Here is a 27,551-nt window from a genome sequence, read left to right as displayed (position 1 = left end):
ATGGTCACAAATGACAACGGCCAGGGCAAGCTATTCTGACCAGTGCTTCCTCAAAGGTAACGGTCAGAAAGTGTAGACAGAGAAGATCTCATCATTGAGATCATAGACTTAAAACATACTCGAATTCAGCCACCTCTGTCCCAACCCCTCGCTTCAGTATCACATTACAATCTTAAGTATACCAGGCTTCTGTCCTTCAAATTCTTCTTCTGGTCATCAGCTCTCATAAAGTGTTCCAAAGATTCCTCCCCAATACAATTTACCTCCCTCTCTCATTCCTGATCACAGTGTGTCCCTAAGCAGTACCTGCATGCCTCTAACCTGTTATACTTGCAATAGCTCTTACAAAGGCATTTATGAGAAGTTTTCTTTTATATCTTGCAATATCATTTCATCTTCTTCGACCACACTTCTGTGCTCTAAACTTTGAGAAGGGGGTTAGGATTTCAGGAGTGGCCAAGCTCTCAAGTCTGTTATCTGGATTCCTGTGCTCATTTGCATCTGAATAATATGAGTTTTATCTAGTCTTCTTAAACATGGAATTTCAAAATCAATTGGAATTTCTCACCCACTCTATTCCTTCTTCCAAGGGACTACCTTGCTGCTGGAGTTGTGTAAGCTCTGGCAGTGAGGATGGCTAGGCTACCACAGGCCCCATGGATTCTGGTAGGACCAGGTCTGATATCCTTTCTTTTTTTATAGTTTTTAAAAAAAATTTTTTGGCTGTGCTGGGTCTTCATTACTCTCGGGCTTTTCTCCAGTTGTGGTGAGCAACGCTTGGGTTTCTCATTGCACTGGCTTCTCTTGTTGCAAAGCATGGGCTCTAGGGCATGCAGGCTTCAGCAGTTTCAGCACATGGGCTGAGCAGCTACGGCTCCCAGGCTCTAGAGCTCAGGTTCAGTAGTTGTGATGTGTGGGTTTAGCTGCTCTGCAGCACACAGGATCTTTCCGGATTGGGATCAAACCTGTGTCTCCTACAATAGCAGGTGGATTCTTTACCACGGAGCCACCAGGGCTCCATCCACTGTCTCATACGTAACAGACATCAGGTAAATGTTTGGAAGGAAAATGGATTAACAGGTTGAGGCTATAAGGTTCCACGTTAACCGAATGGCTCCAATTCCAATCAGTTATGATCTTGGGTAACTGAAGAATTCTCTAACCAGCCAATCCTGAAATATTTTCATTCTTCTGTCCCTGATTCTTTTCTTGGGGAGGGCAGGGGAAAATACAATCTTTAGCAGAATTGTGTGCAAAGGACCAAAGCTTAGATTTCTTTACAAAAAAATGTCAGTGGAGTTCTGAAAGCAACAGGTAACATGTATATCTGGGGACTAGGCTGGGTCACCCTTTGCTGTCCATATGCACATGGACATATTGGGGTTTTCATTTGTAATATGGACAAAGCCCACAGAGATTGAGTCTAGGAGAGAATATATAAAAACTATACATCAGCAACAGAATAAAATATCTTAGAGAAAGCCACCTACATTCTGGAAGTGGAAAGAAATTTAGAATTATGAGGACAGAGAGCCTTAAAATGACAAGCCTGATATATAAATGTACTGGAGGAGAGGTAAAATATGGTTTCATTACCTTTAAGCTTGGCATATATTCCAAACTAAATAGTTAACAGACAGCAAAGCTAAAGTAAGATGTGTCAGTGAGACACTTTTAATACACTATACACACAGAAGAATAACTGGGGCAAGACTGCATATAGAAACAAGGGTACAGCATCAATGGCTGGATTCAGGTGGATGGCATAATAAATTTTTTAATATATCTTAAGCCCTTTTAAAAAGAATCATCATTTTTAGATTAGATTTATTCTATTAATAAGAGCCAAAGTTTTTTTTTTAAGTTTATACATATATCAAAGTGAAGTCATTCAGTTGTGTCCAGCCCTTTGCGACCCCATGAACTATAGCCTACCAGGCTTCTCCATCCATGGGATTTTCTAGGCAAGAGTACCGGAGTGGGTTGCCATTTCCTGCTCCAGGGGATCTTCCTGACCCAGGGATCGAACCTGGGTCTCCCGCATTGCTGGCAGACACTCTACCCTCTGAGCCACCAGAGAAGCCCTTATACATATATACATACATACAATATATGCACCCCACACAAAGAATTATTTAGGAATTATTGGAAACTGAAAATTGACACTGTTTTGCACTAACAGAAAGTCAGCCCAATGGATATAAAATCAAGAGGAAATAGACAACTGACATCAAAAAAGCAGAACACAGGGAGGGAACAGAAAATGTCCAAGGCACCATTTATAAAGTTTTTTGACAGTAAGAAAACCTCTAATAGATTTTAGAACAGTTTCCTTCAGAAAATCGTTAAGAAAAAAATTGCTTGGTGCTTAACAGTTCTGGTTACTTCATCACTTCACTCCTCAACACTGCCAAGAAAACTAGGCATTACTATAATAACTTGTTCATATAAAAATATTCCTAACAATGCAGTTAATGTTTTAAAAAAATCCACACACAATTTTTATTTCAATGAAGCTCTCTAACTGAAGTTTCATTCAGGAACCAGGCAGTAACTTTCATTAAATTAAATAATTAAATTTCATTAAATTAAATAAATCCAGTGGCTTAAAGCAATACAAATTTATTATCTTGCAGTTTTATAGGTTGAAAGTCTGGTATAGACATACCCCATCTAAAAGTTTCTCTGCTGTCAAAAACTTTATAAATAGTACTTTGGATATTTTCTGTTCCCTCCCTTTGTTCTGCTTTTTTGATGTCAGTTGTCTATTTCCCTTGGGTTTTATATCCATGGGCTGACTTTCTGTTAGTGTAAAACACTGTCAATTTTCAGTTTCCAAAACTTCCTAAGTAACACTTTTTAGGTGGGGTGCATATATTGCATGTATGCATATATGTACAAGCTTTAAAAAAAAAAAAAATTGGCTCTCATAAAGTAAATCTAATCTAAAAACTGTGATTCTTTTTAAAAGGGCTTAAGATAGAAAAAAATTTTTATTATGCCACCCATCTGAATCCAACCAGTGATGCTGTACCCTTGTTTCTGTGTAATTAAAACTAAAAGTTGCATCTCATGCTGCTCCAATTTGTAGGATCATCTACAAACCGATACGAGCAATTAGACAGGAGCACGCTGCTTAAGAGGCCCACTGTTGGATGCCAATGATCAAGGAAAATAAGCACAAGAAGAATGCTTTTAAAGAGCAAGGATGTGAGACTTCCCCAGCGATTCAGTGGTTAAGACTTGGGCTTTCACTGCTGCGGACCTGGATTTGAATCCTGATCTGGGAACTAAGATCCCACAACCTGTGTGGTATGGTCAAAAAAAAGAGAGAAAAGGGCAAGTATTCATCTTCTTGCCCAGATCCAGCTAATCAGAGGAGATAGGGTCTCTCTGGTCACATGAACATCCCCTGTAGGCTCACCCACAGACTCATTTTTTCTTCTTTTTTATAACAATCTCCCTCTTTTACAGAAACATTCTTGACAGAAACTGACTGGTACACTTGGTTATTAGGATGATCATTGACTCTTCTGGTGAGAGATTCTAATGTGTGCCCACAACCAGACCAAAATCTCATGTGTTAAAGAGCTTCACTTATATGATAATCAACTTAAAGTAAGGTTAACAGTCAAATTTTAAGTATATTACTCAATTCAACCATATGGGCAGGTCAACAGTCTGACAGATCAAGCTGAAGAAGGAAAAGTGAAAAAAGATCCCTACAGAAAATGAAGTTGGTTATGGCATTTCACTCAGGGCAAGGGAAGAGCCTACCCCATGGCAGTCACTGGGTTGAGTGTGTTATTATCTCGCGGTCTCCCAACAACCAGTAAAGCAAAATAATTCTCACTTTACAGGTGAGGAAAAGGAGACTCAGGAATGGTTATGTGATTTGTCCAAGACCACAGAATAAGTGGACAAGCCAGGATTCAGACTGTGGTACATCAGGCTCCAACACCAGTGCTCTGTCCTTCACACCATGCCACGCTCTGCCAACTGAGCAACAGTCAAGCTTATTATGCCCACACTGCAATCCCCATGCTTGCAAGCAACTAATAAATTCAGAGAGGAAGACTGAATCATCTGAAAATAAGCATCAAAAAGGCATCACCAATTCTTGGCAATTCTCGTAACCAAGCAATCATCAAAATATTTAATAACTCATCAAAGATGTTTTTTCATCACACATAAGAATTTAAGTCCCTAAGAGGAAATTCTGATACATGATTCTGAGATTGTTTTTTTAGTAACAAGTGTATCTGTTTCCAAAATAAACATCTCAGACACTGAACAGTATGGGAAAGAATAGTTCCCAATGCAGTGGAAACTTTTCCCACTGAACACACACTCAGTGCTAAGCACCCAGTGGCTTTGTGCAGTGCGGAGGGATGCTTGGGAAAAAGGCATCTGCTCTTTTTTTTTTTAGGCATCTGCTCTTGACACTCACATACTCTAAGGATTTCCTTCTCAATGATGAACAAAATTTTCCTCTTCATCAGCCAGCACGCTTAACACTCTAACACATGACTTAGAGGGAGATTTATATTAAAACTTTTGCCCAAAAAGGGCAAAGCCACAGCTGCAACAGGACCATATTTGAAGTAATTACACCCCACCAGCTAGGAGCAACTTGTGAACGGCAAAAGCGCGGCAGAGATAATAATAGAATAATAATGCACAACTGGAAGGTTAAATACACATTATTAAGATGTGGAGAAACCAGTGTGTCCTGTTTTTGATGTCCACATGTAAACAAAATGTGGCCATGGCCAAGTACTTCAATCAAGTCATCCATCCCTCTACAAAATGAAGGCTCTGAGTCATCTGAAAGCTTTCAGGCCATATTGGAACTCTACCCCTATATGGCTTCTCACTCTGTCAAAAAAAAAGGGACTACTGCAGGGGCGTCCCTGGCAGTCCAGTGGTTAAGACTCTGTGCTGCCAATTCAAGGGGTGTGAGTTCGATCCCTGGTTGGGGAACTAAGATTCCACATGCTATGTAGCAGGGCCAACGAAAAAAGACTACTGCAAAGTAGAGTCAGGCCGGATCCATTTGGGACTTAAGAATTAAGGCCATGGGAAAAACAAAAGACTAGTACTTTTCCCCCTTTAATTCAATAAGATGAAAATGCTTTGATTATAATTCTGCCACTTACATAACTTCCCACTGTTAATGACAATGTACTCAAATACAGCTACAATTTCAAATAACTCTCCTAGAACAAAATGAAATGTTATCACTTTGCCATGCTAGGTGAGAAATCCAGTTTGTAAAAGTGAATCCCAGAATAGGTTTTAATATTTGTGTTCCTGGAACCTTCCTTCTCTTGCAGTAACCGATACCAGTAAAATCTTCCTGGCACAACTTCTGAAGAAAGTAATGTACTGGATGAGCAAGTAACACATTGACTGCTTACAAGTAAAAGGTGCTTTTTTTCTCTAAGTACCATCTCTCTAACCTTCTTCTGGGGGTCCTGATGATACTCTAAAGAGCCTAACCAACAAGGCATGGGGCAACAGCTCTTCAGTCTCTCCTGTGACCCACTGATCACAAATTCTAAGTCTGCTACCTGCCAAATACAGACTCAAGAAGCCTCTGAGAGTCTATGGAACAGCGTCAGAGCGTCTTTGAAAGTTACTTGGATAAAAGTAAAACTGCCCACAGAGAAAAATATAAAATACATTTCTTCCTACCTCTTTGGATTCCTTTATGTAACAAGCTCCAGCCGTTCTTGTCCACCATGTCCACGTCAGCTTTGTGATTAACCAGCGTGGTGGCGATACTCTCCAGCCGTCGGGAAAGGGCTAGATCTAATGCAAGGTCTCCGTTATGATCCAACTCATTCAGTTTCCCAGGGAGCTGCAGAGAGAAATTGCTACATCAGCACACAGTCAGTAGAGAAGACAACTGACTCTTGGACCCTGACTTTTCAATATCATTTCATACAATATGAGATTTTAGTCCTATAACTTACTATAGTTTACTCTCCAAATTCAACTGAATTCACAAACTTCTCTCAGGCCTCCTCAGGGCGCATGCCTTTCCAGGAGCCCAGGACTACCAGGGATCAGAGAGCAGGTGCAAATGCCATGGAAGATGACACAAGAGGGACATGCAGACAATGCTGCGGGAACACAAGTGCCAGGATGGAGGGTCAGACAGCCTGATGGGACCCAGCTCACATCTTCATGAAAGACTGTGGCTTAACTACCTAATTCCTCCTGGCAGTTTATGGTCTCCCCCTACTCTGGACATCAGGATAAAACACACGACACAGCCACCTGTCTAGAGCAGCTCCATTTCCCCTAAGGCAATGCAGTGAGCAGAAGGACCGTTCCCAAATACATCCATGTCCTAATCCCTAGAACCCATGACTATGTCACCTCACATAATGAAAGGCCCTCTGCAGATGTGATTAAGGTTAACAACCCTGTAATGGGGAGAGGACCCTGGACCTGCAAGGAGGGCCCAATCTATCTACTCACATGAGTCCTTAATAAAGAAAGAGGGAAGCAGAAGAGTAGATCAGACAGATGTGACATAAGAAAGACTGGATCCGACATATTGGCTTTCAAGAGGGAGGAAAGGGGCCATGGGTGAAGGAATGTGCTGGCCGCTAGAAGCTGAGAATGGCCCTGACTCAGCTCACAGCCAGGAAGAAAATGTGGATGCTGGTCCTATAGTCACCAGAAACTGAATTCTGCCAACAACCCAAGCAAGCAGGCTTCCCTATAGCCACCAGAAAGGAACACAGCCTGCCAACAACCAGACTTCCAACCTATAAAACCACAAGATAATAAATTTGCATTGTTTTAAGCCACTGGGTTTGTGGTAAATTTTCAAAAAATATTTATTTATTCATTTGGCTGCTCTGTGTCTTAGTTGTGGTACACAGGATCTTCAGTCGTGACACGCAGACAGTTAGTTTGGCATGTGGGATCTACTTCCCTGAGCAGAGATCGAACCCAAGCCCCCTGCATTGGGAGCAGAGAGTCTTAAATCACTTGGCCACCAGGGAAATTGTGGTAATTTCTTTTGTGTGTGTGTGTGTGTTTATTTATTTATTTTTGTGGTAATTTCTAACAGTGGCAAAAGAAAAACTAAAACAGGCATTAATTAGTACCTGAAAGTTAAATACTGCTGAAACGACTACCTTAAAATGTGGAAGTGTCCTTGGAAGTGGGTGATGGGCAGAGGCTGGAAGAATATTAAGAAGTATGAGGGGAAAAGTTCAGGTGGCTTTGAACAAACCAGTAGTAGAAACATGTACATTAAAGACCAGGAATGGCTCAGAGGAAGTGAGGAGCATTACAGAGAAGAACAAGTGAAGTGCAGTTTGGGGAAAAGGCAGAGTACCTGTGAGTCCATTTCAATCAGATAAAGAAAGACCACGTCTTCTCTCTCTACTTTGATAGCTTTATGTAATGGGTACTCGGTTTTGGACTTGATCATTTTGTATAACAACTGAGCACTCATGCTGCTGAAGTCCTCCTTCCGTAAGTCATCCTGCAGATAAAAAAGACAGTGAAAAGCAGAACAGATTCAACATATCAACAATAATGACAATGCACGTTTCTTAGGAAGCACTTGGAAAGTGTCTGGCGCTACTTTAACATTTCCCAACTCATTGAATTTTCACAAAAACCCTGAGGTAGGTACTCTTATTATCCTCATTCACAGATGATGAAAGTAAAGCAAAAAGAGGCTGATTAACTTGCCCAGGTTCACACAGAGAGTGAACAGCTGAGTGGGGATCTGGAGCCAAGAGCCCACCCCATTCCCCGTCCCCCACCCCCTCTCCTGAGCGTGGATGCTTCACCACAGCACCGCTCAGCCTCCGGGTAAGATGGTAAAGCACAAGCGACACTGACAGCCCACAGGACACAGCCAGAGGAGCCCTCTACGTGAGAACAGACTCCTCCCCGCTCAGCCCCACAAAGACGATAACAGAATTAATCAGAACTTCCACAAACAACTCATCGGTTTCTACTGTTGCAGATCTCTAAATCTCTATTTTAGCAGAAAGGTTCCTGTTTCAATTCTTCAAAATCCAGTTAAGACACTTTTTCTCATAGTGTTGCTGAATAACAAACAATCTGCAGAAACTAGGTTATAAAACAGCACTAGCCATGATTTTCTTAAAAAATGCAAAACAGACAACCAAGAACTGCAAAACCTCTTCTTTATGATGAAAGCTACCTAAGGGAGCAGATCTAATTTAACAATGCCCTCCAGACACCAAGCAGGCAGAGAAAGCCCAGAGGAGGCACTGCTGAGCACACAGGCCTGCTGGCCCCACAGAAGCACCTGCTTGTGAGGCGCGGCCACGGCTCCTGCAGATGGAGGACAAGGCAGGTGTGTGTCCCTTCGTTCCAAGCCTGCTTCTTGGCCTGGGCTATCTTCTGCCCCTCGACTCTGACGTCAGAACTAGGAGGCCTTTAGAGCCAAAAAGAATCTCACAGATCATCTAACACAACTACTTAGCCTTCAATTTTGTTATAAGAGGAAACAAGGGGCCAGAGAGGTAACTTTCTGTGGAACCAGGTCCCACACCCTGGTCTCCTGACTTCCAGCAAAGGTGCTTTTTTCCCCACACTCCTCAGCCTCACACTTACCCAGTGACTTGCAATAATTTCTGCACAGTAGTTCATCAATGTGCTGGCATTCAGCTCCTCCGCAGTCTGATAGAAGCGAATACAGTTCCTGACGTTCACCAGAGACATCACACCCTTCTCACATCTACAAGAGAGTATCAGTGATCAACAGGATTGTTAGGATCAATATATTCATAAATGAACAAACCAAAGCAACAATCTGTGTACTGGCTGGCTATGTCCAATAACACTAAAGTGTAAGGTTTAAGCAATACAGCTATGAGTAAACTGCAGCTGAGTTACTCTAAGTACCAGAATTTCATTATTGTATTGCTCATTCCGGTCAGAATCCAAATAATCTTTAAATAAACATGTTAAGCATAACACCCCAACTGCCTTCAAAGTAACCACATGAAACTCACTGATCATACACACAGGCGATTGTAATGTCAAACATGAAATGCATCAAATTCAGTCCTTCGATATTTAATTGTATGGGACACACTTGCAGTTTCCACTAGCACAACTCTATCATGCCACAAGGTATGTGAATCGAAACTCAATAAAGCCGACTTTAGAAAGCCCACTTTAAAAATCTATCATGTATAGAAATGACTGAGTTAAGAGACAAACTACAGAACACCAAGATAGAGAAGAATTGGCTACAACGGTGTCCCACAGCGCCTGGTAACAGCAACAATAATAACAATATTCTGAGAATCATTAACAAGAGAGCCCCAACTAGGTCAGGGAAGACAGGGCTGCACACAGGTCTCTGGTAGCACAAAGCAGGCACACATCCTAGACTACAAGATGCAGAACAGGGAAGCCCCAAGTTTCCACTACCCTAGGATTTCCAGAAACCTTGGTGAGCCTTCACAGCACCGGGCCTGGGAGGAAGGAGGCGGTGACACAGTCCTCCCACCTCCCTTGCCTGCACATCTCCCTACAAGTCAAGTTCACCTCCAAGGGCATCCAAGAGGCCTCATGTGGTCTCAGGGAATACCCCGACACCCCACTGCTGCTTCTGTCCCACAGTGCCCACAAAAACCAAGTTCTCATCACGAGGGAAGGTAGTGACAGACACAAAGTGAATCATCAGGTCAGTAAGAAAGACCAACGCTGAAGGGCCCAACTACACGGGCTCCCTGTGCCCCCCTCTCCTCCTCGGTGAAAAAAGGATAATGCTCTCTTTCAGAGGATCTATGAGTGTTTTTCAAGATAAAGGAAAACCATGTACAATTTGCACAGTCTGAGGTACATAGTAGGTATGCTCGCTTACCAGTTGAGGTCTTCCTCAAGGAAGATGCATAATTTAATAACTAATACAAAAGAGATTCAGTCCTACTGTAAATAAGAATAACTGCCTAACAGATAACTCTCAACTTTTAACAGGTGAGGTTTGAATACCAAGAGGACAGCGGGAGATGGGGAAAGAAAGGAGGAAAGTCACGAGAAAGACCTGAGAAGGAGGAGGAACAAATTTTCTAAACCTCACAAATGAGACTTCAGCCAGAAGCTAGAATAATCTTGCAGCCATTTCTTCACCTAGCAGTAAATGAACACACTCATTTAATTCCAAGACCTGTGCTTATGGGCTCTGTTTTTAAGCAACATAGCTTGGTGTAAAGATGCACCTCCCCCAGGGCACTTTTAAATCAAATTGGCACCATATCTAAGTAAGTCACAACAATAATGAGTAAGGATGCTCTACTTCTGAGCCTCTGCTGTCTGCACACTAGTCTCCCCAAACTCTAGCATGCTGGCTGCAATGTCTGGTGAAGTCATTCTGACCCTGGCTACGAAATCAGAGCATTCCAGGAGAAATGTCCTCTTTTCGGATACGTGAAACTTTTACCGCCTTTACACTGACAAATATCCTAATGTCCTAAAACATGGTGTGACCTCAGGGAGTACCAACTCATCTGCAGAGCACTTCATAAAGCATTTTTACAGACAAATGCTGAGTGTGAAAATGCCATTCTCTTCCTTACTACCACCAAGAGACACTGCACCAAGACACCCGATGCTTCATGAGGACAGATGTTTTGCTATAACTGGCAGACACTTCATTTTCACTAAACTCTGGGATCCCCGGAGTGCCATTCACAATGTGGATAGCCTATAAATAGTCACTGGCATGACTTAAACAACTGAAGAACATGTAATCATATTTAAAAATTCAGATTTTCAGTTCACATCTTCTCTTTGAAAAGCAGCAAGGCACACTGACTTTTCTCTAAAGGGATGTTTGTTGCTGTTAATACATGTTTTTCATTTTAGAGTATAAAAAAATACAGATGCACAAAACAGTACACCTAATTTTTAAAGTCAAGAGTATGCTTAAGCGTCCCACAAACTCCTGTCCAGTTTTATGTCATCTGTGCCTCTGAATATAAGGCAGAAAAATTACTGAAGAGATAAACAAAAAAAGGTTAATGGTGGTTAAATCACAGATGATTTACTTTTGTTATTTGTATAATTCTATACTTCCTAAATACCACACACTGAACATGTAGCTAATAATCAGGAAAAAAAATTATTTAAACTGTCAGTTGTTAGCATACACTATTAATTATCTCTTTTTTTAAGAGTATTTTCCTGATAATGCTTACACCCAAAACTTCCTTTTCCCTTTTCATCAACCTGGTGACCGCATTCCCAAACCAAGATCCCTACATGATAAACATCAGCAACACCTGCTTCACATTTAACTGCACACATCCATGTGTCAGAGCCTTTTCACTTACTATTTCAAATGTGTAATTCCTTCTGCAAACAGCAGTGGGCACTCTGTGATCGTTCAAAAGCCGACATTTGACTCCACGGCTGGGTCTCTTCCATCCCAGCCCTTAACAAAGCCTTGACAGATAAACTTAATACCCACATGCAATAATAAAACACTGAGCATCTGGTAATGTTGATAGTTATGAAGCCTAATCAGTTAATAAACAATAAACACTTTAATTAAAGAATCCATTACACAGATTACAGCTATCTAAACTACTTTAACTACAGGGCACTTAAAGCAATTCAATTTATAAGCAAGAAAATCAATCTGAGAAAGCTCAGGAAATGTGTGGGGGGGGGAGGGGTAGATATCAATCACATTTAGTCTAATTAAAATCACGCTCTGATTTCACTCTGAGATGATTCAAAAACTCACCCAAAGAAAGATCTTTACAGTAAAGCTATCCTGGCTAACCTACTACTATATGTACCTACAAATCCTAGACCTGGTTTGGTTTTTAGGTTATTGAATTTAGGTATTAATATGGCCTCAAGCCCACATCAATCACAGATAATCAGGAGTAAGCTGTGTACTGACTCATGTGGGGCACCGTGGGCCATGTCAGGCAGCCAGCCTCAATGCAAACAGAACAAGCGGCTCTAGGTAGCCAGGTCTTTCTTGACTCTGATGCTGTGGCTATTTAGTTGCTACATCATGTCCAACTCTATGCAACCCCATGGACTGTAGCCCTCCAGGCTCCTCTGTTCATGGATTTCCCAAGCAAGAATAATGGAGTGGCTTGTCATTTCCTTCTCCAGGGGATCTTCCAGACCCAAGGATCAAACCTGAGTCTCCTGCTTGGCAGGCGGATTCTTTACCACTGAACCACGTGGGAAGCCCTCTTGATGTTGAGGGCAATACAACAGATGGAATGCTATCTCTCCACCCACCCAGGAGAAACGCCATTCCTTCACACACAGAGATCACAAAAGATCACTAAGTGATGTAAAAAGCACTCCTTCTAACAAGCTGACTTGCAAGGGCTAAATCACCAACAAAAAATAAGAGTATTTTGTCTGCTATCACCTGGTAAACTGTGTTCTCACTGTGTTCTGTAGTTTATAAAGACCAAGTTGGGAGAGCAACAGAGAAAGTGCAATATAAAAAACATAGCAGGCTATCCTCCTTGGAACCTAAAAAGCCATAACAAATGAAGAGAGTGAGATCTCAGAAACACTATGAAATTTATTGAGACAGATTCTCATGTACTAATTCAGTCATTAATGTGTTTGTAACAAGAGAATATGACCTTCTTCCAAGGTCAGAAGAACTTCTTCCAAGCAGACAGAAAGTAGAAGTGAAAGGAAATGATATAGGAGGGAAAGTTGAGGGGTTGGACACTGGATTATATTATTTCACACTCAGTTCATCAGTTCACACATCTATGTAGTTACAAGTAATAAATCAGTGAAAGACAAGAGAAGACCCAAAAGCTTCAGTAAAATTTAGCTTACAAGACAACACAAAGCAAGGGAGACAAAATTTTCTCTCCACTATTGCCTTTAAAAGAACACCTTGCAAAAGTTATTTACATTAGCAGAAGCAGCTGTTTTCCCAGAGCTTGGCATAATTAAAGCTCAGCCACCACCATCTGAGGTGCTTGACTGTATCTGCTGTGACTTGCCTCTCCCTAAGGAGCTGTAGCTGAAACCGATTAGCTAGTTTCATCAGCTCAGTCAGGAACACATCGTCTTCTCTGAACTCCAACTCATCCGTATAGATCCAGCGAAGCATTGTCATTGTCACCTCAGGGTTAGCATCTGGTTAAAGAAAGCAAGCATAAAAACTTTGAAGACAAAGCACAGATGACATAGTCAAGCCCTCCCAAGGACCCCTAAAAGCTAAAGCTACAAAGAAAATTGTGGTAGACCCAGCTCAAAGAAATATCACACAGCCATTAAAAAGGGTAATTAAGGATTCTGGGTACCATCTGACTCCAGATTCTGGGTACCATCTGACTCCAGAAAAGTGTTAACAAGTTTTGCAAGGGGCAGTACATGGGGGAGATGAACCTATTAAAGATGTAAGTCAAGGGATTTCCCTGGTGGTCCAGTGGTTATGAATCTGCCTTGCAATGCAGGGGTTGTAGGTTCGATCCCTGGTTGGGGAACTAAAATCCCACATGCCACTGAGTAACTAAGCCTGAGCGCCACGATTACTGAGCCTTTCATGCCAGAACTAGAGAGTCCAAGTGCTGCAACTAAAACCTGACACAGACAAATAAATGAATATTTTTTAAAAAAAAAATAAAGATGTAAGTCAAATAAGCTGGAGGAAAATATTTTAAATATATGACAAAAAGTTTACATTCTTTTTTTGGGCATCTGTACCACATCTGTACAGGCAAACCTTTCACTTCACTGCACTTTGCAGGTATTGTGTTTTTTCTCTACAAATTGAAGGGTTATAGCAACCCTGTGTTACAAAATGATGGTTAGAAATTTTTAGCCATTAAGTATTTTTAAATTAAGGTATGTACATTGCTTTTTCTAGACATAACGCTAATAGACACTTAATAGGCTACAATATAGTGTAAACATAACATTCACATGTACTGGGAAAACAAAAAATTCACATGACACACTATTAGGAGTTTTGCTCTTTGTGGCTGTGAACTGGAATTAAACCCACAATCTCTCCGAGGCCTGTCTGTATACCACGACTCGGTTCATTCGCCCTTATCTTGGGAAGGTAACTTATTCCTAACAATGAGGGCATCACAACACCACCACGTTGAACATCTTCTCTGTGGTGGTTTCTTTACTTTTATTTTAAAATTTGGCTTGGTTTCCTTTAATAACCCTACCCAAATTGTCCGAACCAATAAACTTGTATGATGAATAAACCCAAATACGAATAGATTTTAAAAACAGTTTCTAAAAAATGCTATCAACAGAGATGCCCTGGAACCCTCAAAATTTCAAATAAAGATTTGAATAAAAATCTTCAAATAAGATTCAAGTGATCACCAAACTTTCCCACTCCTGCCTTGATTCATCCCTTAATCTCCAAACAATAAACTGAGAAGTGATCCACTCTGAGTCTCATATTAAGCAGTGGGCAGAGAACAATGAACCAGAAGGAGGTTAGGTGCTTCTGTGTCAGTCAGTTCAGTCGCTCAGTCCTGTCTGACTCTTTGTGACCCCATGAACTGCAGCACGCCAGGCCTCCCTGTCCATCACCAACTCCCAGAGCTTACTCAAACTCATGTCCATTGAGTCAGTGATGCCATCCAACCATCTCATCCTCTGTCGTTCCCTTCTTCTCCTGCCTGCAATCTTCCCCAGCATCAGGGTCTTTTCCAATGAGTCAGTTCTTCCCATCAGGTGGCCAAAGTATTGGAGCTTCAGCTTCAGCATCAGTCCTTCCAATGAATATTCAGGACTGATTTCCTTGAGGATGGACTGGTTGGATCTCCTTGCACTCCAAGGGACTCTCAAGAGTCTTCTCCAACACCACAGTTCAAAAGCATCAGTTCTTCAGTGCTCAGCTTTCTCTATAGTCCAATTCTCACATCGATACATGACTACTGGAAAAACCATAGCCTTGACTAGACGAACCTTTGTTGGCAAAGTAATGTCTCTGCTTTTTAATAAGCTGTCTAGGTTGATCATAGCTTTCCTTCCAAGGAGCAAGTGTCTTTTAATTTCATGGCTGCAGTCACCATCTGCAGTGATGTTGGAGCCCCAAAAAATAAAGTCTGTTACTGTTTTCATTGTTTCCCCATCTATTTACCATGAAATGATGGGACCGGATGCCATGATCCTAGTTTTCTGAATGTTGAGTTTTAAGCCAACTTTTTCACTCTCCTCTTTCACTTTCATCAAGAGGCTCTTTAGTTCTTCACTTTCTGCCATAAGGGTGGTGTCATCTGCATATCGGAGGTGATTGATATTACTCCTAGCAATCTTGATTCCAGCTTGTGCTTCATCCAGCCCAGCATTTTGTATGATGTACTCTGCATATAAGTTAAATAAGCAGGGTGACAATATGCAGCCTTGACGTACTCCTTTCCCAATTTGGAACCAGTCTGTTGTTCCATGTCCAGTTCTAACTGTTGCTTCTTGATCTGCATGCAGATTTCTCAGGAGGCAGGTCAGATGGTCTGGTATTCCCATCTCTTGAAGAATTTTCCACAGTTTGTTGTGACCCACACAGTCAAAGGCTTTGGCATAGTCAATAAAGCAGAAGTAAATGTTTTTCTGGAACTCTCTTGCTTTTTCGAGGATCCAATGGATGTTGGCAATTTAATCTCTGGTTCCTCTGCCTCTTCTAAATTCAGGTTGAACATCTGGAAGTTCACGGTTCACATACTGTTGAAGCCTGGCTTGGAGAATTTTGAGCATTACTTTACTAGCATGTAAGACGAGTGCAAGAGTGCAACTGTGCAGTAGTTTGAACATTCTTTGGCATTGCTTCCTTTGGGACTGGAATGAAAACTGACCTTTTCCAGTCTTGTGGCCACTGCCGAGTTTTCCAAATTTGCTGGCATATTGAGTGCAGCACTTTCACAGCATTATCTTTTAGGATTTGAAATAGCTCAACTGGAATTCCATCACCTCCACTAGCTTTGTTCGTAGTGATGCTTCCTCAGGCCCACTTGACTTTGCATTCTAGGATGTCTGGCTCTAGGTGAGTGATCACACCATCGTGGTTATGTGGGTCGTGAGGATATTTTTTATATAGTTCTTCTGTGTATTCTTACTACCTCTTCTTAGTATCTTCTGCTTCTGTTAGGTCTATACCATTCCTGTCCTTTATTGTGCCCATCTGTGCTTGTGTGTACCTTTTGCCAAATGATGCAGTCTACCTGCTTCCAATATATTAAGCAAGTGGCCATAAAAGTCAGATGACCCGATAAACCAGAAACTACTTTTAAAAGGAGTAGACTCTGAGAAGTGAAACCAGCTGGCATTCATCCTGCCTATTGTATCTGTTGCTAGAAGCCATCACCCCTTCACCAGGCCCAGCACACAAGCTGGTAAAAAATCCATGACTGTGAGGATGAAAAGTCATGCCCAACCTTTGGACTTCACTGTGGTCCAAGATGCGTGTAGTCACACTTTGGAGAACTTGGAATTTTCTATGTGACCTAGTTTTTTTGTTTGTATGTTTGACTGACTTTAAATAAATGTTTTTGCAAAACATTTGGAAAGGATGGGAATTAACTCATCCTTTTGCAATTAGCCAACCATTAAATGAAGCATGCTGAGGAAATTAACTTTGTTACTTAAATCCCCAATCTGTGAAAACTGAGAAAGGGGACTTCTCTGGTGGCACACTGGATAGGAATCCGCATGCCAAAGTAGGGGACACAGGTTCGATCTCTGGTTGGGGAACGAAGACCCCATATGCCAAGGAGCAACTAAGCCCACTGCCACTTTTTCATCACAGAACTAAGATCCAAAATAGCAAATAAATATATTAAAACAAAACTGAGAAAGGTGTTTTGAATCTCCTTCTGTGACTCTGGTTTGTCCTCAAGTTTCCAACTATTTTTCATCTACCTTACATAAGTTTTTCATTGTAAAATTTCAAAATCATTGTAGATTATACTTTTTGTTGTTGTTGTTCTGTGCCTCAGGATTTGTGAGGTCTTTGTTCTCCAACCAGGACCCCAGCCGGAAACGCGCCAAGGCCTAACCAGTAGACCATCCCCATAGACTGCATCTTTCATCAGTGAAAACATCCTCTTTGGTCAGTTTAAGGATGTACCCTTAAATATAACTTCTTAGAAATAAAAATAAACCCCATATTGTACTTCTAAATAATCCCAGTGTCAAAAAAGAACAAAGCGTCTAGTTCTGTTATGGGAGTGTGACAACCCATACTATTTTAACTGATTACAGCTAAAAACTGTCAACAGAGGACCAAAAACAACTACTAGAGGATTCTGATCACTTCACGGGGAATAGATGGGGAAACAGTGCGAACAGTACCAGACTTTATTTTTTTGGGCTCCAAAAGCACTGCAGATGGTGATTACAGCCATGAAATTAAAAGACGCTTACTCCTTGGAAGGAAAGTTATGACCAACCTAGATAGCATATTAAAAAGCAGAGACATTACTTTGCCAACAAAGGTTCGTCTAGTCAAGGCTATGGTTTTTCCAGTGGTCATGTATGGATGTGAGAGTTGGACTGTCAAGAAAGCTGAGCACCGAAGAATTGATACTCTTGAACTGTGGTGTTGGAGAAGACTCTTGAGAGTCCCTTGGACTGCAAGGAGATCCAACCAGTCCATCCTAAAGGAGATCAGTCCTGCATGTTCATTGGAAGGACTGATGCTGAAGCTGAAGCTCCAATACTTTGGCCACCTCATGCGAAGAGTTGACTCACTGGAAAAGACGCTGATGCTGGGAGGGACTGGGGGCAGGAGGAGAAGGGGATGACAGAGGATGAGATGGTTGGATGGCATCACCGACTTGATGGACATCAGTTTAGGTAAACTCTGGGAGTTAGTGATAGACAGGGAGGCCTGGCGTGCTGCGATTCATGGGGTCACAAAGAGTCAGACACGACTGAGCGACTGAACTGAACTGAGAGGATTCTAAAAGTAAACAAAAGCACCTGAATTGTTCTGAGAGGCACCCCTTGAAGAAGCCATTGCACTGTATCAGTTTCTCGAGTATTTTTTTCCTCTTTATGGCTTTGCCCTGAGGGTAGATCTATCCAGGAGGAACACTGCTGTGCTGACCATAAGGATGCCTAAAATTCCAATAAGAACACTATCTTTCTGGTCAGATGAACCAGAAGATGAAGCCTAAAGGACACTGAAGGGTAAGGGGAGAATTCCAGAGAAAAGAGAGTCGGAGAAGGACATTTCCTAATTCTGTGTACAAAGCCACACAGGCCTCAGCCTTGTCTCTGAGCCATTAATGCATGGAACAGTCCTAGCCCAGCTTTAAAAACCAAAGTGAGGGGGCTTCCCTGGTGGCTCAGTGGTAAAGAATCTGCCTGCCAATGCAGGAGACACAGGTTCAATCCCTGATCCCAGAAGGTCCCACATAGCATGGAGCAACTGGCCTGTGCTCTAGAGCCTGGGAGCCACCATTACTGAGCCCACGTGCTGAAACTACGGAAGCCAGTGTGCCCTAGAGCCCGAGCTCTGCAACAAGAGAAGCCACTGCAATGGCTTCTAGAGACTGGAAGACTAGAGACTGGCCCTCTTTCACCACAACTAGAGAAAAGCCCACACAGCAATGAAGACCCAGGACCAGCCAAAAATAAACAAATAAAACTGCATTAAAAAAAAGAAAACTGAAGTGATATTTGAACCACTATCCACAGAAGGTGAAACAGAACCTGTGATTTGCACCTAAGGAGATTCAGCATTTTCCAGAGGATGGCACACAGGACCAGAGTCGACACAACATAATGGCGATGTCCAGGACACAATTTAAAATCATTTGCTATGGAAAAAATCTGGAAAATATGACCATTTTTCAAGGGAAAGGACAACCAAAATATGCCAACTTCAAGATGACCCAGATATGGAACTTATCAAAGAATTGAAAACACTGAATATAACTATGCTCCAGAAGGAAAAGGAAAACACACCTGAAATTTCAAGATAAAAATGCTCAGCATATAAACTGTAAGAAAGATCAAACAGAAATTATAGAAATGAAAAATATAATATATGGAATAAAAACTTACTCAGTGGGCTCAAGAGCAGGCTCAAGTGCAAAAAGTCAGTAAACTTGAAGACAGATCAATAGAATTTGTCCTATCTGAAGAATAGACCCCCCCAAAAAAAAAAGTCAGGAGGAAAAACAACCAAAAAAAAAGTCCTCAAACAGACCTGCTGGATAGTAACAAAGGGTCCGGTATATGTGTGACTGGAGTCTTGGAAGGAAAGAAGAGACCAAGGAAGAAAAGTATTTAAAAAATGACAGTCAACAGCTTTCTGAATATGGTGACAGACCTAAATCTTTATAGATTCAATATTAGAGCACCTCAAACCTCTAGAAAAACAAACCACACCACAGTAAACAACCAGTATGCGTGAGTATGTGGTGAAACTGGAACCCTAGTACACTGTTGGGGAACATGCAAAATGGTGCAGACCCTATGGAAAACAGCTTCTCAAAAATTTTAAAATAGAAATTCTATGTGACCCAGCAATTCCACTTCTGGTATACTCAAAAGAACTGAAAGCAGGATCCTGAAGAGAGATCTGTACACCAGTATTCACTGCAAACATTATTTATACTAGCCACTAGATGGAAGCATATATGGTTAACCAATAAGATGGGAATAAACAGTAGTTACCTCAAAGTGTTATCCTAAAGATAAAAGAGTTAATACCTATAAACTACCACACATGGTAACTGCTATAGAAAAATTTGCTATGATTATTATCGAAACAGACTATTTTAAACTAACACACAAGACAAATTTAGCATAACCAGAGATTAGAGGGAAAAACACAAACGCCATGTTAGGATGGAGTAAGGGGACATGACCACAGATGAAACAGACCTCTTGAAGCTCTAAGATAATCTTGGCGGGGGGGGGGGGGGGGGGGGGTCTCAGCTGTTAGCAGGAGGCCACCCGGCCGTCTGAGTGTCCTCATGACACAGCAGCTAACCTCTCCCAAAGTGAGCAATCCACAAGGCAGGGCAAGGAAGAAGCCACAATGCCTTCTAAGATGCATCTCTGAAGGAACATGTTATTATCTACAAGCTTAGTCAGCCTCTACCTAAGAGGAGGGGAGTCAGGATCCACCAGGGAAGGGAGGAGTATCAGATAATTTATGGACACATCTTAAACTACCATGGATATCAACAAAATATTCAAACCAAACAACCTAGAACCAGTAGTTCTCACACTATCTAACAGATATTGCTGAATTTCTCTTGAAAATGTAAACTACCACTGTCCCGTGAGTTTGCCTGAGCACCTTAGTGTGCCTGAGCACAGAGTCTGGGACCCTACGCTCCTTTCACAACACAGTGCAACCTCCCAGGTCTGTGTTTAGTGCAGTTTTCCTGACTGGACTGAAAAGGAGGGAGGATGCTTTCTGTTTTTGGAATGGCTTGACAGGACCCAGAACACATTCCAGGAAAGCTGAATGACTCACCATAAACACTCATGCCAGGGAACCATAAGATCTTTGCTGGAGGAGGCATGCAAGAAACTCTAGCTTCACAACAGCCATTCTATGGCACTGGAACTGGTTAGTGTCAGCTGCTAAGGCTGAAGTGACGGAGAGAGGCTATAAACAGACCACTGAGCCTGAAGCAGACTGCTTTACTTCCTAAAGAAGTAAATATCGTGCATCAAGAGCTGTTGAACTGTGTCATGCTAATGGTTATATCCTTTCTCTTCCCAGCTGATCAGTCAGTATCTTTATATATAAAATAATCAAGAAATACAAGGCAAATTCATACCTTTTAAATCTTTATACTCTGAAACAATGTCAGACCCACAAAACAGGTGAAGAGTTCCCATATACCCTCCACTGATCCTCCCCTATCAGCATCTTGCATAACCAGGGCACAATGATTACAACCAGGTGGTTAGGACCAATACAATACTATTAACTAATTACAGACCTTTACAAACTTTGCCAATTATCCCAATAATGTCCTTTTATGGTTCAGAATCCAACTGAGGGTTCCATCTTGAATTTTATTATCATATCTCCTAAATCTCCTCCAATCTGTAACAATTCCCAAGTCTTATCTTGACTTTCATGTTGCCAGTAATTCTATGGAACGTTCCTCAACGTGGGTTAATCTGATGCTTTCTCCCAATTAGATTGAGGTCATGCATTTATGGCAAGAATCTTGCAGAAGTGACTGTGACTTTGTCACTGGGTCAGATCAAGCACACATTTTACTTTTTTGAACAAGGTATGATTTAAGAAAATTTTCATTACGTCCAAATACCTTTTAAATACTTGGTATATAATGCCTATTGTATATTCCTCAACATGGGCTAAAATTCTTAAAACAATTAACAGAATTAAAGTTGTGCTAGAAAAAAAATAAAACAAAGTTGTGCTAGGACTTCCTTGGTAGCCCAGTGGCTAAGACTCTGTGCTCCCAATGCAAGGGGCACTGTTTGAATCCCTGGTCAGGGAACTAGATCCCACTTGCCTCAACTATAGATCCTGTATGCCACAACTAAGACTGGTGCAATAAGGGAAACAAATTAATTAATTAAAAAAATTAAGTTGTGCTTATTTTGAATTTTAAGAAATATCAATTACAAAAGAATTTCAAATGAGAATGTGAGGCTTAGGATGTCAATCTAAGAATGTAAGTACTATGCAAACAGGAATTTATTCACTGCTATATCCCTAGTGCCTTGCAAAGTGCCTGCCCCTCAGCAGTTGTGATATTAATGGAATAATTTTGAAGAAACAGAACACCAGTAGATCCATAAGATGATTTTGCCAAACCCACAAGTGGGGAGAAGGTTCAACCATTTAAAACACAGCTTTTACCCTATTTATACACTTGTTTACAAGAGCCTATTTCCAACCCCCCTCAGCTGCAGGCAGCCATGGGCAGTAGTGCTTCCAGGTGTCATGTGACACACAGGCTTTTTAGGTAGTTTCAGCTGCTGTGAGCCCAGATTTAGGCAATCACACACATGCCCATCCAGGCAACCCAGCAGCACACTGGGCAAGACACACAAACCTGAACAGGTCCACAGACGCCACCATCTCCTTGCAACCCTTCAAGTGAAGTGAAAGTCACTCAGCCGTGTCCAGCTCTTTGCGACCCCACGGATTATACAGTCCATGGAATTCTCCAGGCCAGAATACTGGAGTGGGTAGCCTTTCCCTTCTCCAGGGGATCTTCCCAACCCAGGGATTGAACCCAGGTCTCCTGCATTGCAGGCGGATTCTTTACCAGCTGAGCCACTGGGGAAGCCCAAGAATACTGGAGTGGGTAGCCTATCCCTTCTCCAGGGGATCTTCCTGACTCAGGAATCGAACCGGGGTCTCCTTCACTGCAGGCGTATTCTTTACCAACTGAGCTATCAGGGAAGCCCTGGAACCCTTCAAAGATAAACTTTATAAAGGAAAGTAAAGACGCCGTAAGTTCTACCACAGGTATCTTAGTAGGTGCCTGATTTACCAAAGCTACCAAAAATTTTGGCTCTGCAGCTGCTCACTCCTCAAAGCAAACCCCCAGCAGGGATCAAACCACGGCGATGAATTTTTTGAACAAAGACATAATTCAGCAGACTTTTCACACAGCCAATCACTTCTGCAAGTAACTCATATCTCAATGTGTGGGTATGCTCCTTACCATATGGTATCAGTCTTGATTATTATTTTTTTTAGTATGAAAGTATAACACATTTACAGGAGACTTGTAATTCTCTTGATTATTAACAGCACAATTAAATTTAAAATTTGCTCTTTTGTAGAAGCAGTTAGGCAAATACTAAGTGAAAATGCAATTTTGAAATGAACTTTTGAAAATGATCTTTTTAAGTTTACTTAACTACCATATTTACCCAAATTCTACAAAATATATGTGCCACAAAAACAGTAACATTAAACAGTTCAATGCACTTAAATCCTAAAGACAGCTGGTCATCCTTTGATTTTAAAGAAAGAATATTCTTAATTTTTTCAGTAACTGTTACTTCTGAATTCAGTTCTTACAGACCAGGAAAAATATTTTGGCAGCTAGGGTTAAATTTTAACCAGTTGAACAGCAGCAGGACTTTCTCTTAGTGGAAATAAATTTTTTTCCTACATATGCTCTCATGTTTATAACATACCAGTATATGAAAAGTTATATGGAGAGATATTTTATAAAATATAAGAATATTGTAGTTCCTCAAATATTTATGATTTCTTAGCCAGATATTAAACAGAAGTGTCCACAAAGTACTACCTAATGACTATTTAACTAGTTTATGGTCACCACCAATTCATAAGAAGTATTCTACTTCCACTAAGCCACAAATATTTCAAAGTGACACACCATAACCTTCTGCCAAGTGCTCATGTGCACTTGTTTTGAGTCCCCAGCCGGTCAGAGGCTCACCTGACAGGTCCAACTCCTCAGTGGAAGACAAACTGGCCAGACTCCAGCTGTCACTGCGGGCTGCCAGGACAAACTTGTGAGCGTTGATGTGCCTGCTCCCAACCTTTATCTTCAAGTCACTGATGAAGAAAAACACCCACAGGTACAAAAAGAAAAAAATGTCATTATAACTAGGTATAGCTGGAATTCACAGCTAATCAGCATGTGAGTACTGACTGACCAACATAAATATGTGAAAGGAAAAAAAAATTCACAGCAAAAGTATATCTCTATGCTAGCACTGACAGGTCATATTTATAATGCATTGCTAGACATGTTTCCTATTTCTAACTTCTAGCTTGTAGTTCACATGGGATGCTCTGCTTTCAAAGACACTCCCTAATGTCACCCCCATGATGGTGCAGCTTACAAGTTACAAAGGATAACTAATATTCATATAAAACGTAGAAGAGATTTTATGTAGAAAAAAATCAAGATAAATCATCAGGGAGAAATAGACTGAAAGACTAAAGACTGTGATAAGAGCTCTCAGCCTACCGTGCTATGATGCTCCACACCGTATTAATGCTTAAGCAAGGTTAATCCAAAAACTATAAATAAATTAGCTTTGATAAAACAATCAAGAATATGAAATATGAAACCCAATATCTGGACTCCTGTTCTCATCAGAAACACTCAGACCTAATATTGGCCATTTTTTAACTCAACCATGTATAAAGAAAAGGGGTGACGTACCTTTTCTTCAAACCTGCTTCCACATATATGACATACCATTATGTGAAAAGAGCTTTCCAAATAGTTATTCATACTTAACTCTGAAATGTCAGATGCCAAGGCAGGAGAGCACTGGGGCAGTTAGACACCTAAGGATGACCCACTAGGCTGACAGAAGCATGTGCCATATGGCTAGTTGGCAGCAATGCACAGTCACCCATCGTCACCCCCTTGCTTGTGTGTGTAAGGCTTTCTACTTGCACATTTCCCTTGAAAATAACTTGTTAGGTTGGAAAGCCTTTAGAAACTAAATACATAAAAACTATTACATGAGAAAAGGAAGAAGAAAAAAAATTTTACACGAATTAACTCATGTGCTTAAAAGGAGACACAAACAAGAATATGGTTTCTATATGATGCTTGATGAAGACACATTTCGCCCCACAAAAGCAATGTCTAGAACGTACATTATAATTATGTGAGCATATCAACAATTCTAGCTCTATTAAAGAACTAACCAAGTTGCAACTCATTATCTTAGATCAAAAGAATAGGGTATTTATTAATAGTTAACATAGAACACTATTCATAAAGAACAGAATTGACATTCTATTTAAAGCAGAACATAAAACTGTCTCATATCATATCCTGTGATATGGTTAAAAAAATATAATGAAAACAAAGCACAAACAACTTTTAAACTCTGAATGTATTTACAAAGTATTACATTCTAAGAACGTAAATGACCAGTCACTGCTTACTATTTCTACCACGTATCTTGAGTTTAGCCACAAAATTATAAAAATGAATGTGTCTATAAAATTCCTACTATTATTCATGAATGTCAATCCAAAGTTTTTTCTCTTTTGTAGTCTAATATCCCAAAGAGATGGAGAAGGAAATGGCAACCCACTCCAGTACTGCTGCCTGGGAAATTCCATGGTCAAAGAGGAGACTGGTGGGCTACAGTCCAGGGGGTCACAAGAGTCAGACACTAAACAAGAATCCCAAAGAGAAATAAATATAAGAATTTCACTAATAATCTCCAATAGTAATAATTTTTAAAAATATAATTCAAAAATGGAAACTTGGGACAGGTCAAGTCTTTGAAGACTCTATGCAGAAATAATTGGGAGGCTAGCAATCTTTAAAAATTTTTCATTCTAGTCTTTTAAAGGCACTTCCTTTTAAAATATGGATACAAGGATGTTGTCACTGGAGAGGAAGCATAAAGAAAGAGCTTCTTGCTAGAGTGTCTTAATCAAACATTTAAAAAGGAAAAATTATGTTTGGTTGTAAATAACTACAAAGTGACTAACACTTTCACTTTCAACCAACATTTTTTAGTATCTTATGAGACAAAAGCCTTCTCCTGAACTTTAGCTAAAGAAAGTGAAAGTGAAGCCACTCAGTCATGTCCAACTCTTTGTGACCCCATAGACTGTAGCCTACCAGACTCCTCTGTCCATGTGATTTTCCAGGCAAGAGTACTGGAGTGGGTTGCCATTTCCTTCTCTAAGGGATCTTCCCGACCCAGGGATTGAACCCTGATCCCCTGTGTTTCAGGCAGGCGCTTTACCCTGTGAGCCACCAGGGCTCCTAAACTTTAGCTAAGAAGTGCACCAATTTCTTCCACATTGCTCAATTTAAAAATTTTAACACTAAAAAGAAAAAAAAAAATTTAACACTAACTCTCCAGTTACTCTACTAAAATGCACATAAAAACACTAAATTCTTCAACAAAACACATGTTCATGGGACAAAAGTTTTTGTTTTTTTTTTCCCCTCCCTTATCTTGGTAAAAGAGAATCTGCTTTAGAAATTGATATCCCACTTTCAGTTATTCCATTTCAAAAGCTAAGTCCTCTTTAAAGTCTCCATTCCCCATCTGATCACTGGTTGTAGATAACAAAGGTATTTAGCCTTCTTTTGATAAAAGGACAGGTTTTAGAAGCGGAAGAGAGACCCACCAGAACCCTGGGACCATACCACAGCTGACCAGGTAAAAAGTTGCCTGAAGAGGAAACTGCCCAGTCTCATTCCCACTGTGTCTTAGAAGGACTACAGTGTAAGAATGCAGTCAACTGTTATGTAATAGGGAAAGTAAATGGTGGGAATTCTAATGGGAAAGAGCCCTGGACAGTGAGAGAGCTGTGTCGGCTTCCTGGAGCCAGTGAGAACAAAGTTTTCACTTATCCATCGGAAAGAGAGGAGGAGGAAAAAAAGAGAAAGACAGTGACCTATATTTTACAAGTAGCTGCTGTCCTTTACTCTGAGTGTGTAACTCCCATTTTTTGGTATTCTTCTTTTCTTTTAGAAATGATTAAGATGGTAGATGGCAGTTCTGGATTTTGATCTATTTTAAATGTCTTAATTTATTTCCAAATTTTACTAAATCATCTATTCCAATCTTGCCTCCCTAGTAGGCACATCCTTCCAGACACATTCATGTCCATGTTTCTCTTCCACAACTGCAGCCATCATCCCAGTTCAGTCCTTCGTCACTTCTGGACTGATTCTGCTCTTGTTCTCTTTAAATTTCGCCTACATGATGTTACCAGGCTAATCTGCCTGAAACACCACTTTATGACAATCCCGTAAACTTAAAAACCCTGTTTCACACTTCCTGAAGGATCAAGTCCAATTTCCTCACCTTGGCATCCCAGTGCAACCCACCCTACCCTTCCCACCACTCCAGTGCTCCTCTGCATGGATATGTACCCTAAAATGGCCCCCCTCCTCTAAATCCTCCACACGTTCCCATCTGTGAATCTGTTCTCAGCCACTCCCACTGCTAGTGATATTACTGTTTTTATTTAATCCTACTCAGCCTTCAACATTTACTACAAAACTCAATAACAGTAGCTTAAAAACTGAGTACTTACTATATGCCAGGCACTGTTTTTCTAAGTGCTCAAACAGTATTTATTAATTTAATCCACACAATAACCCTAGCTCAGTTCAGTCGCTCAGTCGTGTCCGATTCTGTGTGACCCCACGGACTGCAGCACGCCAGGCCTCCCCGACCATCACCAACTCCTGGAGTTTACTCGTGTCCTTTGAGTCAGTGATGCCATCCAACCATCTCATCTCAACAACCCTGAGGTAAATAGTATTCCTATCCCCATTTTACAGATTAGGAGCCTGAGGCACATCATACAGTTCCAGGTCACATAGCCAGTAAGTGACCAGCTGAACTGTGTGACCCCAAAGTCCACCCTCAACCATCATGCTACACTAACCAGTAGCTCCAAGAGGCCTTCTTTGACCAGACCAAGAGAAGGTGACTTCTCCTCCCCTGAATCCCTGGACTTGCAAGCTAATTCCTATCTGTACCAGGGATGCAATCACCAGGACACCCATACTCTGTGCTGGAGATAAGCAGAAAACAAAAGAGAAAGCCAAAGGGCTTGCTTCCCCAAATTGGCC

General features: G+C 41.1%; 1 protein-coding gene across 2 annotated transcripts in view; it reads right to left on the bottom strand.

Moving 5' to 3' along the window:
• The window catches only part of ANKFY1 (ankyrin repeat and FYVE domain containing 1), a 68,222-nt gene that overhangs the window by 25,107 nt on the left and 15,564 nt on the right, over positions 1 to 27,551 (bottom strand). The window contains exons 3-7 of one of the 2 annotated variants that reach the window (XM_043477539.1): positions 23,409 to 23,527; positions 13,014 to 13,149; positions 8,620 to 8,743; positions 7,361 to 7,510; positions 5,698 to 5,863 (exon numbers count right to left, since the gene is read on the bottom strand). In XM_043477539.1, coding sequence (XP_043333474.1) covers positions 5,698 to 5,863; positions 7,361 to 7,510; positions 8,620 to 8,743; positions 13,014 to 13,149; positions 23,409 to 23,527 — 695 coding nt within the window. Of the gene's footprint in view, positions 1 to 5,697; positions 5,864 to 7,360; positions 7,511 to 8,619; positions 8,744 to 12,921; positions 13,150 to 23,408; positions 23,528 to 27,551 lie in introns of those variants that run through there. The other variant, XM_043477543.1, reaches the window with a different exon arrangement.

The sequence above is a fragment of the Cervus canadensis genome, chromosome 1, assembly GCF_019320065.1.
Source record: "Cervus canadensis isolate Bull #8, Minnesota chromosome 1, ASM1932006v1, whole genome shotgun sequence".
Classification (NCBI taxonomy): domain Eukaryota; kingdom Metazoa; phylum Chordata; class Mammalia; order Artiodactyla; family Cervidae; genus Cervus; species Cervus canadensis.
This window is presented reverse-complemented; position numbering and strand designations above follow the sequence as displayed.